Here is a 17,608-nt window from a genome sequence, read left to right as displayed (position 1 = left end):
CTACAAAGAAAAATGTAACTGCATGCTGAGACATGTGGCATCTTAGACCCCAGGTGATGCTGATGCCACTGGTCCAGGGACCACTTTGAGTAACAAGGATGTGGGCTCTAAGTGTTGAAGTAGGTCAGAGGAGGGACATTTCAGGTGGGCTGGAGAGGTCCCAGGACAGCGAGCTAGGTCCGGGACGATGGTGGGGATCAGATCGGCAAAAAGGAGAGGGGGAAACCTTCTCCCAGGGCCTCCCAGCTCTTGGCTCTCAGGGGCCTGGGTATAAGGAGATGGTTTCAGGGGCAACTTATGCCTCAAAGCCCCCTACCCACTCCCCCTAACCAGCAGCTGCATTTGTCAGGAGCTCCACATGTGAGCAGTCCGTTTTTGAGAAATGCCTGCTCCTGATCATGTCAGGAAATATTTTGTAAATTCAGAAATCCGAGCCAAAGGGAAGTGCCCCATGGTCTACAACTAAGTGCAGTCGTTATATGGGAAAGATCTTTCCTGGAGTGGTTCCTCTTGAGGGGAGCATTTCTGCTGGCTCCAGGACTTTTGCCATCTATAAAGCTTAGCAATGAAAAATACGGAGAGTCTCAAGGAGGAGGAGTTCTTGGCTAGCACCAAAGAACAAGCAGCCCTTGACCCAACCATGTTCCCTGCAATGGAAACCTTCGAAATCAATGGTAACGTATTATTCCCCAATAATGTATTTGCCGGCATTGCATTCTCTCTACTGGTGATATAAGAATAGACAGGTTGATAGAAAGATTAGGCTTGCAACATAAAGGCATTTTGTTTCTTAACTTACTCATACATTTCTGGAATGCTTAAATCTGGAATTCCTGCAATCTAATGATAGATGTCATATCTTTAGTATATAGTTGGGATTTTGTTTTGTAGCTTCACCCTTCCTTTAAATTGTATTTAAATATTTTCCTTTAGATAAATGCTAATGCTTATTAAATGCCCCTCCTATTTATTTGTTTGTTTTAAATTTATTTATTTTTTATTAGTGTCTAATTCTTATACACCGCTTGGGTGAGGAAATGCCAATGCAAAACAAGGGGACTGAAAAAGTTCCACCAAACTGAAGCCAAGTGCCACGAATTTTTATACAATTCCTTTAAAACTCATTAAGGGGACTTCTGTTATAACTAATGTATTGATCAGAGAACACTTTCTCTGTTTTGTGTTGGCTAGAATGTAGTTCATAGTTTCAAAATTAGCTTGTCTTAAATTAAATTCGGGTTTTAAAAATTCAGTCAACTCTATTGCTAGCTCCTCACTCAGTGTTACATGGGTGATGCATTTCTGAAATCGTCTAGGATTTGCAATATTTAAGGTCACCGGTGGGCTTGCTTTCCACAGAGGATGTCTGATTTCCCATTCTAGAACATCCACTTGGAATCACCTTCTAAGACCATGAGTCTATTCCCACTGTCAGCTGTTTCTGGAAGTTGTATATTCAGGAGTGGTTGCTACTTTCTCCCTTGACTTGTGGTCCCCCATGCCTTGCTCATCCAACTCCTAGGAATGAGCATCTGTCTGCAGATTACTAGCTGGAATTTATGGGAATATGAAGACAAAGGGTCCAGGGCTCTGACCTCTAGGAAATCACAGCGAGGTAATAGACAAAGACAAGCATGCAGATATATAACAATTTTTGGCTATTTAGAACTTCAGGGAGTGAAGCATTCTGGATACCTGACTTTTCAAGATTCCTGGAGATGTTCAAGTCAAGTCAGCTGATCAAACATAATGAGCACCTGCTACCTGCTTGGCCCTGCACTCAACCCCCTCTAGCCTCAAGGAGCTCGGAGCTTGTCGTGGATGGCAGGAGAGTGGGCAGGGTGGGGCCCGGTTCCAAACTGACCATTCCTATACAGTTCCTCCCCGCTGTGACTGAGATGTGCACAGGGAATTACGGAGGCATCTTACCCGGTAAGGAGCCAGCAGAGGTCAGAGAAGACATGTCTTCTAAAGTTTAAAGGATAAGGAGTGTTAATTAGAGAAAGGGATGACAGCTAGGGCAGGGGTGGGGTGCCACACGTCTATGTCATATCCACCAGGAATATTCAAAGAAATGCAAACAGCTCCGTATCATTGGAACAAACTCGGGAGAGGAACCCAGCTGGGGTTGAATTTGGACTTTATCCCAGGAGCAGTGGGAATTCTTGAGGGGTTGATATTGGGGCTCAGTGATCTGCATTTGCATTTGCTCCCTATCACAGATGGGGGACAAGTTAGGGACAGTAGCACTGAAGACGGAGAGGAGCTTGGCAGCAAGTGATGATGACAGGCAGCGGGTGTAAGGAAGGAAAGGAAGGAATGTTCTGGAGAAGTGTTGAAAGTCAAATCAGTAGGACTCTAAGAGTGGGGAAGGGCAGGTGAGGGATTTGTTGGATTCGGGGATGAATCTCCAATTTCTGACTTGGGTCATGGGTGTTACTAAGTAACAATCTAACCAAGAGATAAAGTCATTCTAATTTGGATGAAACATCTTCCTAAATGCCTTCTAATACAGAGGCTGTGGGGGAAAAACATGGAACTTGCTAGATGAGAACCATGCAAGCATTAATCACTGCTTGTCTCTGTAACAGAGGGACCCCCTCAGACTCTCTGAAATGAATAAAACTACTTGCTTCAGCACGAAATGGTCCCTGACTTCTGTCTTTATTTTTTGTCTGCTGAAGTTTGCATTAGTTTTCCTAATAAGCTTGACACACTGTTGGCTCTTCTTGCCCTCAGGGTGGATAAAACCCTAGGACTTTCTTCATGAACTGATGTCCAGCTCCTTCTCCCCCTGCTAGAGTTCAACAAGTGCGCATTCGAGCTGGAAAGAGACTTTATATCTGTCCCCATTGACAATATGTGATTTCTGGCATGCACTTGTTTCTATCTTTTTGAAATTTATGAACCTTTATCTGGCTTGAGTCTTCCTGTCACTCTTTTGATGCTTTTGGCTTACTGAGAAGTTCTGTTACCATATCAGCAAACTTTTAGTTCTGTGGATTGTAATTTGTTTGGATTTCTCACAGTAACCCCTCAACTATCTTTACTTTCACATCCTTCTTCATAATATTTTTTTCCCACCAATTTCAGTCTCAAGAATGTGCTTGACAGAGAAGACCCAAACAAAATACAGGTAGGGAAATTATGGGGTTTGTTGCCATTGTTTGTTTTAACAAACGTTATGCCATTGGATCCCAGCAGTGTACCTCGCTGTCCCGTCTTCCTGCTCTGAAGATAAATTTAAACAATTTCCCAACAGACCTTAACCTTCAAGTCCATAATTCAACCTTGCTGACACCGCTACTATCATTTCATGTAATGACTTTGTTTTTAGTGATGTCAACATTTTTCAACATCCGTTAAGCATCTGCCTTTACCCTACGGGTTTTTTTTAAATTTTTTAAATTTTTTAAATTTTTAATTTTTTAACTTCTTATTTTGGAAATAATTATAGAGTCACAGAAAGTTACAAAAAAAAAAAAATGTAAAGGAAGTTTGCAAGTGCCTTTCCCCCAGTTTCCCCCAGTAGTAACATCTTGCATAACTATAGTGCAATGTCACAACCAGGAAATTGATATTGGGACAACCACAGAGCTTATTCAGATTTCACCAGTTTTACGTGCACTCGTTTGTGTGTGTGTGTGAATAAGGCTCCATGCAATTTTTCCCTTGTAGATTTGTGTAAACACCACCAAAACTGATACAGAACTGATGTAGGGTTCTTTATGTTACCCCTTTAGCAATCTACCCCCCCATCCTGTCTCCTCACAACCACTATTCAGTCCCCTATCTCTTTAATTTTATTTCAAGAATTTTACATAAAGGGAATTATACAGTAATCACCTTTTAAGTTTGACTTTTTTTGCATAGCGTACTTCCCTTGAAATCTATCTAAGATGTTGCATGTATTGATAGTTTATTCTTTTCTATTGCTGAGTAGTATTCCATGACATGAATGTATCACAGCTTGTTTAACTGGTCACTCATTGATGGGCATTGGGGTTGTTTCCAGTTTTTGATTGTTACAAATAAAGCTTTGGCCATTCATGTAAAATGAATGTGTAAGCCTAAGTTTTTGTTTCTCTGGGGTAAAGGTGCAAGAGTACAATTGCTGTGAGTTGCAATTTGACTTTATAAGAAACTGTCAATCTATTTTCTAGAATGGCTGTACCATTTTACACTCTCACCTACAATGTGTGAGTGGGCCAGTTTCTCCTCATCCTTGCCAACATTTGGTGTTGTTACTATCTCTTATTTTAGCCATTTTGGTAGGTGTGTGGTGATATTTAATTTCCATTTCCATAATTGCTAATTATGTTGAACATCTTGCCATGTGCTCATTTGCCACCTTTATATCTTTGCTGAAATGTCTCTTTGTGTTTTCATGTCTTTTGCCCATTGTTTAATTGAATTGTTAATGGTGGTGTTAGTGTTTTGTGTTTTTTTAACTGTTGAGTTTTGAGAATTCTTGTGAGGCTTAGGCCAAAGTTCTTTAAAAATTAATTTATTTATTATTGTTGTCATATTATTATTATTGCCAAAGGATGTCCAATTGCTCTAGCACCATTTGTTGAAAATGCTACATTTCCTCCGTTAAATTGATGTTGAACATTTGTCAGAAATCAGTTGGGAATATTTCTGGGTCTGTTACTGGGTCCTCTGTTCTCCATTCATCTGAGTGTCTGTCCCTCCACCATTAAAACACTACTTGATTATATAGCTCTCTTTTAAACCTCAGTATCAAGGACTTGATTATATAGCTCTCTTTTAAACCTCAGTATCAAGTAAAGTGATTCCTCTCACTTTACTCTTTTTCAAATTTGTTTTTAGTTCTTTTATGTCCTTGCTTTTCCATTTAAATTTTAGCATAAGCTTGCCTATATCTACAAAACACTTTGCTGGGATTTTGATAGGATTTACATTATATCTATAAATCACGGTAAAGGGAATTGACCCCTTGTTCAGTCTTAAAGCCATGAACACATATGTCTCTGCATTTATTTAGGTCTTAGATCTCTTTTTATTCTTTTAATCAGGAGTTTGTAATTTTCAGCATACTGATCCTGTACATGTTTTTCTAAGTATTTCGTTTCTTTGGAATGATTGTAAATGCGATCGTGTGTTTAATTTTGGTTTCCACTTGTTGTTTTTCTGTAGAAATGGTATTGAGTTTCATATGTTGATCTTGTATCCTGCAAGTTTGGTAAACTCACTTATTAGTTCTAGGAGTGTTTTTTGGTATATTCCTTGGGGATTTGCTATGTGGACAGTCATGTCCTCTGCAAATGGGGATGGTTTTATTTCTTCCTTTCCCATTTCCATGCGTTTTATTTCTTTTTCTTGCCTTATTGAACTGACTAGAACTTCCAGTACTATGTTGCATAAGAGTGATTTTTTGTAGATGTGCTTTGGCAAGTTGAGGAAGTTGTCTTCTGTTCCTAGTTTGCTCAGAGTTCATATTATGAAAGGGTGTTGGATTTTAAGTGCTTTTTCTGCATTAATTGATATGATTTTTTTTCTTTAACTTGTTGATATGCTGGATTGTATTGATTGATTTTTGAATATTGGACCATCCTTGCAAACCTGGAATAAATCCCAGTTGTTCATGATATATAATTCTTTAACTATAATACTGGATATGATTTACTCATATGGGGTTGAGGATTTTTTTTGCTTCAAAGTTCCTGATTAATATTGGTCTTTAGTTTTCTTTCTTTCTTTCTTTCTTTCTTTTTTTTTTTTTTTTGTGTACTCTTTGGTTATCATATCAGGGTAATCTTGATTTTATAAAATTTAGAAGAAGTCCCTCTTATTCTATTTTCTATAAGAGATTGTGGTAATTTGGAACTATGTATCCCAGAAAAAAACATGTTCTTAAATTGAATCCATTCCTGTGGGTATGATCTCTTATAAATAGGACCTTTTGATGAGGTTACTTCAGCTAAGATGTGGCCCAGCGGAATCAAGATGGGACTTAATCCTATTACTGGAGGACTTACAGATAGTCACAGAGAGAAAAAGCCACAGACGGAGCAGCCAGAAGCTGGAAGTCAACAGGACAGAGAAGCCAGGAGAGGCAGCCGTGTGTATTGCCATGTGACAGAAAAGCCAAGGACCAAGGATCGCTAGCAGCCAGCCCCAGAACACCACAGTTTCCTGGAGAAAGCATCTCCTTGATGACGCCTTGATTTTGGACTTCTTCTAGCCTCAAAACCATGAGCCAATGAATTCTCATTGTTTAAGCCAAACCCATTGCACGGTTTTACTTCGGAGCCAGGAAACCGAAACAGAGATTGTGTAAAATTGGTGCAAATTCTTCTTTAAATATTTGTTAGGATACTCTAGTAAAACCATCTGGGCCACTGATTTCTTTTCCGGGAGGTTTTTAATTAAAAATTCAATTTACTTAATGGTTATAGACACTGAACTTATCTATTTCATCTTGGTTGCGTTCTGGTAGTTTGCAAGATGCAAGAATAAAGTGATTTGTAGCATTTCCTTATTTTCTGTTTAATGGATTCAGAATATGTATATCAGTAATATCACTTGTTTCATTCCTGAAATTGGTGATTTGTGTCTTCTCTTTTTTTATTTTCATCAGTCTTGCTATAGGCATGTCAATTTTATTGATTTTTTTCAAAGAACCAGCTTTTTGTTTCATTGATTTTCTCTTTTGTTTTTCTAGTTTAAATTTCATTGATTTTTGCTCTAATCTTTGGTTGCTTTGTTATCTTTGTTTGGTTGCTTAGGGGTTTATTTTGTACTTCTTTTCTAGTTTCTTGAGATAGGAACATGGTTTATTGATTTGAGGCCTTTCTTCATTTCTAATGTATGTATTTAATGGTATAAATTTCCCTATCAGTGCTGCTTTCGATATATCCCATACATTTTGGTATATCTTTTCCTTTGGTTTTTTTTTTTTTTTTTTTTTTTTGAAAATTTGCAGTTTCCATTTATTTCTTTTTTATATTCTTTTTTATATCTTCTATTTCTTTGGCTCAATTTTTAATTTTTAAAATTTGTTTCAAGAGCATTTGTAATCACTGAGGCCTTTTTATGGCTGGTTTAAAATCCTTGTTGAATAACTCCAACATCTGTGTCATCTGAATGTTGGCATCTGTTGATTGTCTTTCCTCCTTCAAGTTGTGATTTGCTCAATTCTGGATATGACGGGTGATTTCCAATTGTATCCCAGACATTTTGGATATTGGGTTAGGAGACTCTGGATCCTATTTCACTCTTCTCTTTTAGTCGACAGCCGTACTGCTGAGGTTTGTTGCATAGATTCTGGCCTACTTATAGGGGCTGTGATTTCAATAACAATTTAGTTTTTAGAATCCTGGCAGTGCTTTTCAGTTCTGCTTCATTCACCTGGTTCCAAGGATATTCTTGCTCAATCCCTGCTGGCACTCCTTTTGGAGTGGAAGGCCCTTCTCCAGGCTGCTCAGTGCTCCTTGGTGGGAAGTGGGAGACAGATGCCAGGCCCACAGGACAGAAGCCACTTCCTTGAGCTTGATTGCCTTGCAGTGCTCCTATGAGTTCTCTGCTTGTGTTGTGCCAGGGGAGGAAAGCACAACTCTTTTTCTGGGCCCCTTTCTGACCTTGGGAGGGATGTAAGGGATAAACACAGACCTGGGAACCCTGGAGATTTTGTGCAGTCTTTTTTTCTTCATTAGGATCGTTCATGAAACCAGAATATTATTTTTATTTCCCTCTGCAACTGTATTTTCATTGACAGTCGGACAACAGAGTTTTCAAATTTCTGAAACCTGCTTCCTCAAAATCTTTCCCCAGCCTCACCATGGTGTGCTCCAGGGAAGCCCATTCTTGACCACATGAGGCTCTTTTCATTCTCCCATCCCAAATAGCTCTTCCTCATTGGTTGAACTCAGACCAGATGTTTCTGTGGCGGTTTTCTGTACCTCTAAGAGATGAACCAGTCAGACTAGAGTTAAAGAATTAACCAGATCCTTTGTTTTGTACAGAGTGAGTCAGATTATGTCCACAAATTAAACATTCCCAGCTTCTAAAATACCTTTCCTTTCTACCAGGAGCTAGCTCTGAATTAGAAAAGCATTCTGGGCCCACGTGGGCATTCATGAACTATTCCCATAATGCCACCATAACTGTTTTTCCTCTTTTTATCTTTACTCAAATGCCTTGCAGCTTGTTCCCTTCGCTAGTTTTAAAAATAGCCATCTCATACTTGCTCCACCCCTACCCCTAACCTCTGTAACATCTGTCTCTGAAGCACAGTTTCTCTTTCCATTCCCATCACACATTTTGTTTCATCCCATTCAGTGTTGTCCATGAGACGGCATTTACCATCCAACATCTTGTGTTAAATGGTTATGTAGCCACGAGGCCCTAAATTGCATTCCCAAGGCTCCTCCAACACTTCTGAACATATCAGCACCCAAACCTCTGCAGCTACCCATTCATCCCTCTATCCAGCTAACATCTTTCCAGAACAAATGGCATGGCAAGCATCATGTTGGTGCTAGAGATGCAGCCCAAGAATCTTCCGAGACATATGGGGGAGACTGAGATATGAACAGGCACAATTCAGGGTGAGAGAAAGACAGGGTGATATGGGGAAGCAGAGGTGGGCCCCTGCCAGCCCTGGGGAGCCAGAGAAGGTTAGGGAGCAGGAGAGGCTCCATCCTTTTCCCAAAGGACAAGTAGGAGTTAGTCATGGGGAAGGAGGAAGGGAGAGCCATGCAGCCTGAGGAGATTCATTGCCCTAAGTCAGAAGGATACAACTCTGTGTAGACCAGCGTCCATGTGGAGGCGTGGCCAGAGACAGCTGGCTGACAGAAGGGCATCGTGTGCCAGGTGGGGACTTTGGTTTGTTCTGAGGGTAGCAAGCAGCCATTAAAGGCCTGAAAACAGGGGCCTGATTTGGCCTGATTGTGTGTTGGAGAGCCACTGTGTGGGCCTGGCTTCTGGAGGTGCAAGGGGGGACTCTCAATGCTCAACCAAGGATACCTAACTATCATTAACTAAAGCTCTTCCTCTTGCCCAGAACTGTCCTGAGACCACCATGCATCCATGTGACTCTCAAGCAGGGAGCCTGACCTGCAGGTGACTGGAAAGGATATCAGTAGGACAGTACAGGTCCCATGGGCAATGAAAACAGACCTGAGGTTCATACACACATGTCAGAGCCATTACTTGAAAACTCACTGCCACCCATCACACTGAACAAACAGTGCTCCCGCCTTCAGCTGCTTGTTTGGGATCTCTTTCCCTTCTGATCATCTGCCCTTGGGGCTCATTTCAGCTGGGCTTTCCCCAGGGCAGCAGTTAGTCCAGGCCAGCAAGGCAAGCTCAGGCCTTGGAGTTGATGTGCTGGGGCCACCTTAGCCTCTCTGAACCCAGGTCTATCCTCTGTAGAAAGGGGATGAACTCACCTGCATGGCAGGGTTGCCGTGAGCCTGGGAGACGGTGCTGGTAAAATGCCTACGCAGAGCAGGTCTCATTCGGCGTGAGCAGGAAGGAACCGCAGGAGGGTCTTCTGTGGGCCGCACCCCTGCCTTTGGTGCCCCTAAACAGGGAGACAGCTGATGTGGGGCAGAGAACAGAACCAGGAGCTTGGCAGCTTTCTCTGTAATGTCCCAAACTGGAAACAGTTCATCAGTAGGGAAATATTTGAATGATTGGAAGGAATATTAGGCAGCTATTAAAAAGGGAAATGTTAGATCTTTCTAACATTTCTGGGAGAATGTCCATGAAAAATCATTCATTGCAAAAAGCAATGTACCACATTACATGTATGTTTTAGTCTGTGTGGCTGCCAAAATGCAACATACCAGAAATGGACTGGCTTTCAACAATGGGAATTAATTAGTTTATAAGCTTACAGTTCTGAGGCCAGGAAAATGTCCAAATCAAGGCATCACCAAGATGATATCTTCTTCCTGAAGAGACGATCCAGTGATCCTGGATTCCTCTGTCACTTGGCGAGGCACATGGTGGCGTCTGCTGGTCCTTCCCTTCTCCTCTGGGTTTGGTTGCTTCCACCTTCTGGTTTCAGTGGCTTCCTCTCTGTTTCTGTGGTTTTCTCTCTCAGCTTCTGTGTGTTTCTCTCTGAGTTTCATTCTCTTATAAAGGACTCCAGCAAGAGGATTGAGACCCACCCTGCATGAGGTGGGTCACATCTCAGCTTAAGATCCTACTCACCTAAAGTTACTTGCCATGACTCTAAAATGAATCCACACCCACAGGAATGGATTAATTTAAGAACATACTTCTCTGCAGCCTATAAAGCCTCCAAACCATCACAACGTAGTATGAGTTCACTTGTATAATATTAAAAGGAAAAACAAGTCTATCTGCATGTACCTGGGTTTGTAAGGTTTCACAAGGAAGTGGGAGGAAGGCCACATTCCAGAATGCTAACTTAGCTTACTTCAGCGGGTTAGGACCCCAGTGGACTGAAGAAAGAATGAGCCCTTTTAATGCCCTCTATATTGTCAGATAAACTGTATCAAGTATGTTTTACTTTTCTAATAAAAACGAAGACCTGCTCATAAGTTTCAGATCTGTGTCTTAAAAACCTACTAAGTTATTCAACTTACCAAGCCTTACTCATTTATAAAATGCAAGCATTCCTCCTCCTCCTCCTCCTGGAGTTTTGAAACCTAAACATGTTAATTCATTGATTCATGCAATAAACCTGTATTGAGAGGCCACCAGGGGCCAAGCACCATGCTGGGGCTTCATCAGTGAGCAAGGACCACGCAACACCTGCTCCTGAGAACTTTATTCTCCAGCTAACGATGGATGGCGTGGATGTTTGTCCAGATGCACAAATGAATGACCAACAGCAGCACATCTTGCCTTGTGGAAGGAGGACGGACAGGGGGAGATTTTGGGGACGTGGCTTTTGGTGTCTTTCCCACAGGAAGCCCTCTGCTTGCATGGCGGGGGTTCCTGGGACAGGCCCCCTTGCTCTCCACCCTCTGCAGCAGCTGCCTTCTGCCCGGGTTGTGTTTCAGATTCTAAGCCCAGGAAGAGGAAAGGGGTGAACTGTTTCCTGGCTTTGATAGTCGTCTACCTGATTCTGCTCACCGCGGGGGCCGGGTTGCTGGTGATGCAAGGTAAAGGGGTCACAGTCCTCCCTGGGTCCCTCCTGGGGTGACCCAGTGTGGCTGCCTCCCATGCAGGCTCAGGTGGAGTGGAGAGGCCTGGGGGCACTGCTGCCCACCTGCTGGGAGAAGGTCCTCATCCCCTGGGTAGCCACAGTGATGGGGAGGGGAGTGTGTGTTCCCTGTGTACACGTGTGAGAGATACTCCACCTGTGAACCTGGGTGTGCCTCATCAGGGAAAGGTGCTGTGATTTTACACAGGTGGAATAAGCCAGGTGTTGCTACCATGAAAGATGCCCAGCCTCCTTGTGAGAGGGGCTTTGTTGATTGGCGTGCTCATTTTAACTTGATTTTACTTTTGAGGAAAATGTTCCTGGTCCAAATGTGAAGATCATGAAGCATCCCGTCAGCAGACTTTGAAGTCACTCAAGGATGTTGCACACACAGTTGTCATGAGCACGCCATGCCCATATCAAGGTCACTCATGGGCCCTGCTGTGGCTCTCCAGGTCAGATGGGCATACTCTGTGCCCATGTCCAGTGCTGTGCAGCCATTACCAGAGCCTGCACTGAGGTCTTAACTGCATGGAGGTTGAAGATTAATTGCAGATGCAGTGGGCACCTTGTTAGGCCACAGAGGAATGTTCTCTGGGCGTGCACTAAGGCCAACCTTAGTGTGGAGTGCATGTGTTTAAGATGTAGAGAAAGCTCTGTACTCCTGCTCCATCCCTACAGCCCGTGAAATTTGTGTTTGCATAGTCAGGACCGACAGAAGTTATGCCCCCACAACGGTTACACCAGGATGCTCTCAAATGCCTTGGCCTTGAATAAGGACCCTAAAAGAACACTGGTGCCTGTGTGTGTGTGTGTGTGTCCAGTTCTGAATCTGCAGGAGCGTTTCCAGGCCCTGGAAATGTATTTCCCCAATGGAACGCTGGATCCCAAGGACAACCCATCCTTCTCGCTCCAGTCGGCCCCAATCCCCCGCTCTGGGTGGGACAGCGGAACACTGCAAGTCCTGCAGGTCCAGCTCACTGAGGTCCACGCCAGCCAGAAGCACCTGCTGCGGTGGGTGGAGAACTTCACCCGGAGTCCAGGTTTGGCCCCTCCCCTCTGGGCTGGAATTCATCAGAGGAGGGCAGGAGCGGAGGTCCTGCTTGGGCTGGAGTCCCCTTCCCTGGCAAGGTCTGGTCTGGGACTCTGGGGGCCAAGGCAGAGCAGGAGAGCCCCGAGGGGCTGGCATGAAGCTGCAGGCACATGAGCGGCTGCACCTGGGGTCTGGGAGGTGGAGGGGACAGGAACCCAGGACCCAAAGACCCTGACCAAACAAATGTGACCTCCAAGGGCAAAGTGTGACTCCAAGGGCAGGGCCTGGAGCAACCAGCCAAGGCCAGGGCTGAGTCATGAAGTGCCCAGACTAATCCAGAATGTTTAGGAGGGTGTGGAGCAGGGCAGATAAGATGCAGAGCCTGGGCTGAACCCCAGGATTTTCTTGTGCAGCTGACTTACATCAGTGTGGGCTGGAGAGAGACCAGTGGAGGGTGCCAAGCTGGGCGAGTCACTGTGGGGTCCTGGGAGGGGAGAGGAGAGCTGGAACTGCTGAGGGAAAGGCTGTGGCTTGGATGACGGGGCTGCAGGCAGGAGAGAAGGAAGACAGAGAGGAAGATGATAGGGAGTCCCCAACCATCTCTGGCCTTGCTGCTGGGCAAAGTAGAGCTTGCACACCCAGGCCCTCAGGCTGTCCAAGAATGAAGGGCTGCTCCCTCAGCCAGCTTGGGCAAAACCAGCTATTGGGGGTGATCCGATTGCCATCGGGCTTACACTTTTCCTGCTGAGCTCTGGCCACAGTGGGGCCCATTGCTCTGGCCCCTGTTTGAGGTGAGCTGGGCTTAGGAGGGTGACCCCCATCCCCAGTTCTGCTGACACGGGTCCAGGAGAGCAAGCTGCTCCCAAGGCTGTGGTGTCCCCAGTTGGCAAAGATGAAGGCTGAGTGGGGGCATAAGGTGGGCAGAGCCCAGGCTCGGACACTCCGTGCAGGAACCGTGGGGGCCCCGGGCTCCCTTTGTTGAGCTGCGAGGAGAGCTCATTTCCGCTCATCACCAGGAGGCCATTCACTTGGCCTCAACAACCTCCTCAAGCCAGTTGGGCTCCACCAACTCTCGACAATGCCTCGTGCACCCAGGGGCCCTCAACCCTCTTTCCACACCTCTGCAGCTCCCAGATACCTTTGGAACTTGGGTTATGGGCCACTCAGTACAAGTAAATGTCTGGCCCTTTCCAAGCCAGGTGTGGCTCCCCATTGCCCAAACCCTGGCCATTGACTGAAGTCCCTGCTCCTGACATAGATGGGTTCAGCCTTCAGACATGGAACTGGGGGCTCCCAGGAGTGGGTGAGGCTAAAGGCACCCCACAGCTCAGCCTGCAACCCATGTTCTTTCCTTACAGAGCTGTTCGGTGTCAAAGGTGAACCAGGCTCTCCAGGTAGGTTCATTTCTACCCTGAACGATCCTGTTCCCTTCCCCAAAACCTTCTCCAGGGGCCTCTTGGCCTGTGCCATTCTGGGGCTCCACGTCTGACCCCAGCTCACCCTTCATTGGTCCCCACAGCCTCCCCTACAAACTCGCTGGCCCTCAGTTGCATCTTGCACACTCAGCTTCCCGGCCTGTATGTACTCCTGGCATGCAATGGCTCCCCGCCCCACCCCACCCATGCAAATCCCAGTCATCCTCCAAGCCCCATCCACTTTCACCCCAGTCCTCACATGCAGACCCTACCCTTCCTCACCGCCAGCACTCTTTCCAGGTGACTTTGATCAGACACTTAGCTCTTATGCCAATGTGGACGTTCTGGTCTCCCCTGTGGGTGTATGGCTTATGTCTCCTCGAATGGTGTGGGAGGGTGTGCACCATAGTGCAAGGAGCAGACCGCGGGCCCAGGCCAACTGGAACGCTGACCCAGGTCAGCTCCTTACTACCTGTGCAACATTGGGCCCGTGAATTGATGTTTCTGGAGCCTCAGCTGCTCGTCTCTGTAGGAAACAATGGAGATAATTTTACTCACCTCACAGGGTTGCTGCAAGGCTCAAGTGAGATGATGTGCAAAAAGGTCTGATGGAAGCAGGAGCTCTCTGGGAACAAGGCATGGGGCCTATTTGCCTTTTCCTCCTTCCTCAACACACATACGCAAGCACACACATGTGCACACACATGCATGCACTTCACTCCCACCCCTACTGTATTCCAGCCAGTGGAGTAATTAAAATTTAACCCTGAAAATAAATGCATGACATTCTTGGGGCAGAACTCTTTGGTCCCACAATTTGTCAAGTCTGGCCCAGATCATATACTTGCGGCAGCCCTGTCTGGTGGAAAGACCCCGGATCTGGAAAGCTGACAGGTCTGGGGATCGGCCCCTCACAGTGAGGAAGTCCTATGAGCTCCAGATCCTTCCCTATGTGACAGGAGTAGTGATAGAAACCTCCCAGATCCTTGAGGAGGAAACAAAATAATGAATGTGAAATGCCCTGTCCAGTGCCCAGCACAGAGAAAATGCTCTCTCATGTTATTATTATTATTCCTTGCTGCTTAGTTGTTGGGAAGATTAAACAAGTGAATGCCAAGACAGCACCCAGCCTGATGAGTGTTGGCTGCTCCCTCTAGAGGAGAGGCTGTTCCAGCAACTTCCACTGCATTTGTGACCTTGAGCCTCCTCAGCTGCGTCTGGGGCTGCAGAAGGTCTGGGCATCAACCCCCACCTTGGCCCATCCAGGGGAGGCTGCAGGCCCTCTGTCCTTCCCCCCAGGCTGTGGGGTGTCTGGGATTGTGGCCTCAGACCCCTGTTCTCTGGGTGTTGACCATGTGGCATTATCTTGCTTAGTCCCCTGAGGACATTGTGGGGTGGGTGTTGTTCTTTCCTTTTTGCAGACAAGGGAAACAAGGCCAGGCCAAGGGAAGATCCTTATTTAGTCCACACAGCTGGTCAGTCAAACCTGAACTGCTTCCCAATGGGCTGTTTCTTGAGACATGCCAGGGAGGGACCCCTGGGCCAAAAGAGGAGTTCCAGTTCCCGGGCCTGCCTCCACCTTCTGGACCTCAGTCTTGCATCTATAAAATGGGCTTAGCTCCACAGACCCCGCCAACTGGACTGAAGCTGCAGCCATGCTCCGGGACAGTGAGCATGTCACAGCCCGGCCCCCATGGAGCCGCTGCAAGGCGCCAGCTTTGCTGCCAGGGCATCTGGAATCTGCTGGTCTCGCTCTAGTTGTGTGACCTCCAGCAAGGCCAGAGCCTCTCAGAACCTCACTCTCCTCCCCTGAGATGTGGGACGTGGGGGCCTGTCCTGCCTACCCAGAGGCATTGTGAGAATCGGAAGCTCCTGTCTGCAAAGGGCTCTTTGGAGACCACAGAGAGCTGCCTGGGAAAGAGGCAATAATAGTTCCCTTAAGCCGGCCACGTGTTTTCTGTGATGGGTTCCCCAATAGTGACCTCGGGGTGGCCCTGTATAACTGGTATATGAACCCCATTTTACTGATGAGGAAGCTGAGGCTCAGAACGATGAAGGAGCTTGCCCAAGTCCCCCAGCTAATGAGGTGGAGTTAATATTTGAACCCAGCTCTGTCTCAACTTCTCTTGGAAGACGTCATCCATACAGTTGTTAGGGACCTGTTCTTTTTGCTGATTACACCATGGGCCTCTTGGAGCAAGAATTCTGTCTTCTTTCCCCCTTTTTTTTAATCTGCAATTTGGCTCATCCTCAGGTGCAAGTTTGCTGAGTGAATAACCATGTGAACATGTGGCTTTGCCCCCCACCTTGTTGCCTGCCCCCTTGGTGTCCCTGACCCTCTTTCTTGGGTCTTCTGGTCCAAAGGGGGTCCCAGATGTGCCGGGCTGAGAAGGGAGCCGGGGGGCTGTGGGACCCCCAGGTGCCTGTCCCCTGGCCCACTTAATTCTTCAGTCCTTCTTGTCCAGACCACGCTCTGAATTTTCCCTTCTCCTTTCAGGTTCCCAGGGACCCCAGGGCCCACCCGGAATCAAGGGGGAGGCAGGTAAGTAGGGAATGAAAGCAGGTTTCCCAGAGGGGTTGCGGGGGGCCTCAGCCAGGCCCTTTCCAGGTGAGCCTGTGGGAGAGGGGAGGCAACTGTCAGTCTCCCAGGGACACCAGAATGAAGTACCACACACTGAGGGGCTTAAAACTGCGGACGTGTATCCTCTCACGGTTCTGGAGGCCGAAGTCCAAAATCTAGGGGCCCAGCAGGGCCACATTCCTCCAAGTCCTGTGGAAAGGAGCCTTCCTGGCCTCTCCCAGCTTCTGGGGTTCACCAGCCATGCTCAGGGGCCCCTTGGCTCACAGCTGCAGTGCATCCTGGCTCTCGGATGTGGTCAGCCCTCTGTGTGTGTCCCCTCCCCATTTATAAGGACACAGTTGCATGGATTAAGGGCCCACACTCCTCCAGGGTGACTCATTTTAACTCATTCCACCTGCAATGACTCTTTCCAATTAGGCCGCATTATAAGGTGCCTGGGGTGTGGACCTCAACGTATCATTTTTGGGAGGAGGGGATGCATTTCAACACATGGCGGTGACCCTGCGTGAGGTCCTGGGTGGTGTGGGGAGGCCGGGAAGGGCCGGGCTGCTGTCTGTCCACAGAGACAGCTCAGGCCTGAGCAGAGCTGTCGTTTCCTCCTCGGGCTGGGTCCCCGAGCCTTGCCCATCAAAGCTGAGCTCATGGCAGAGATGGCCCTCTCCAGCCCCACAGGCTAAAACTCCTTCCCCCATGGACTGGATCTGTGACCTTGGGAATGTCCACTCCTCAGTTTCTTTGTCAAATGGCACTGGGATGCTTCCGAGGGTTGCTGGGGGATTAGAGACAGTGCGTAAAGCACACAATTGTCTGGTGCTGGGAAGTATTTCCTCCTTCCTTTAGGCTCTGTCTCCCGTGCCCACTGGGGCAGGGCCATGCTCTGTTTCCAGACATCCTGAGAAACCAGATGTCCTTTCTTTCTAGGAGCTAACAGTTTAGGTAAGCAAAGGACAGGGAGGCAAAAACAAAAGAGGGAGGATTTCAAGTGGAGTGCACTTCCCCTCTCCTTTTGGGGTGTGGGATGGCAGAATTCATTCAAAGGGACATAGTTTTAGTAAGTGAATCCTTGTTCTGGAACTTTAAATGATAGTGTTAAGCCCTGTGTATAATCAGTCCCTTTTGATAACATATTGGTAATTCTGAATGCATTTAATGTAATATTTTGCTTAGCTTGATATCCAATCAAGAATCAGTGCTATTAATGATAGAATGCAGTGTGGTGTTTGTAATTACTTTAGAGAGATTGTCATGGAATTTTGTTGTTTAAGAATACCCTATTAGTAATGCTAGAATCTAAGCCAGAATAACTGGAATCAAAGTAACTGTTGCAAGTGGCTTGTTGTTTTTATTGCTAATAAAGTAAGATGTTTTTATTTGTAAAAAGAAAAGAAAAGCAAAAATAAAAAACTTAAGAGTGGGGTGAGTGAGGGGAACAA

At 46.2% G+C, this 17,608-nt stretch overlaps 1 protein-coding gene across 1 annotated transcript in view; it reads left to right on the top strand.

Annotated features, from left to right (window-relative positions):
- The first annotated feature begins 547 nt into the window (after positions 1-547).
- The window catches only part of MARCO (macrophage receptor with collagenous structure), a 36,984-nt gene continuing 19,923 nt past the window's right edge, over positions 548-17,608 (top strand). Inside the window, exons 1-5 of the mRNA XM_037849565.1 lie at positions 548-674; positions 11,004-11,105; positions 11,971-12,189; positions 13,538-13,573; positions 16,092-16,136. Of these exons, the coding sequence (XP_037705493.1) occupies positions 566-674; positions 11,004-11,105; positions 11,971-12,189; positions 13,538-13,573; positions 16,092-16,136 (511 nt within the window). The 5' untranslated portion in view covers positions 548-565. The remainder of the gene's footprint in view (positions 675-11,003; positions 11,106-11,970; positions 12,190-13,537; positions 13,574-16,091; positions 16,137-17,608) is intronic.

The sequence above is a fragment of the Choloepus didactylus genome, chromosome 9, assembly GCF_015220235.1.
Source record: "Choloepus didactylus isolate mChoDid1 chromosome 9, mChoDid1.pri, whole genome shotgun sequence".
Taxonomy (NCBI): domain Eukaryota; kingdom Metazoa; phylum Chordata; class Mammalia; order Pilosa; family Megalonychidae; genus Choloepus; species Choloepus didactylus.
This window is presented reverse-complemented; position numbering and strand designations above follow the sequence as displayed.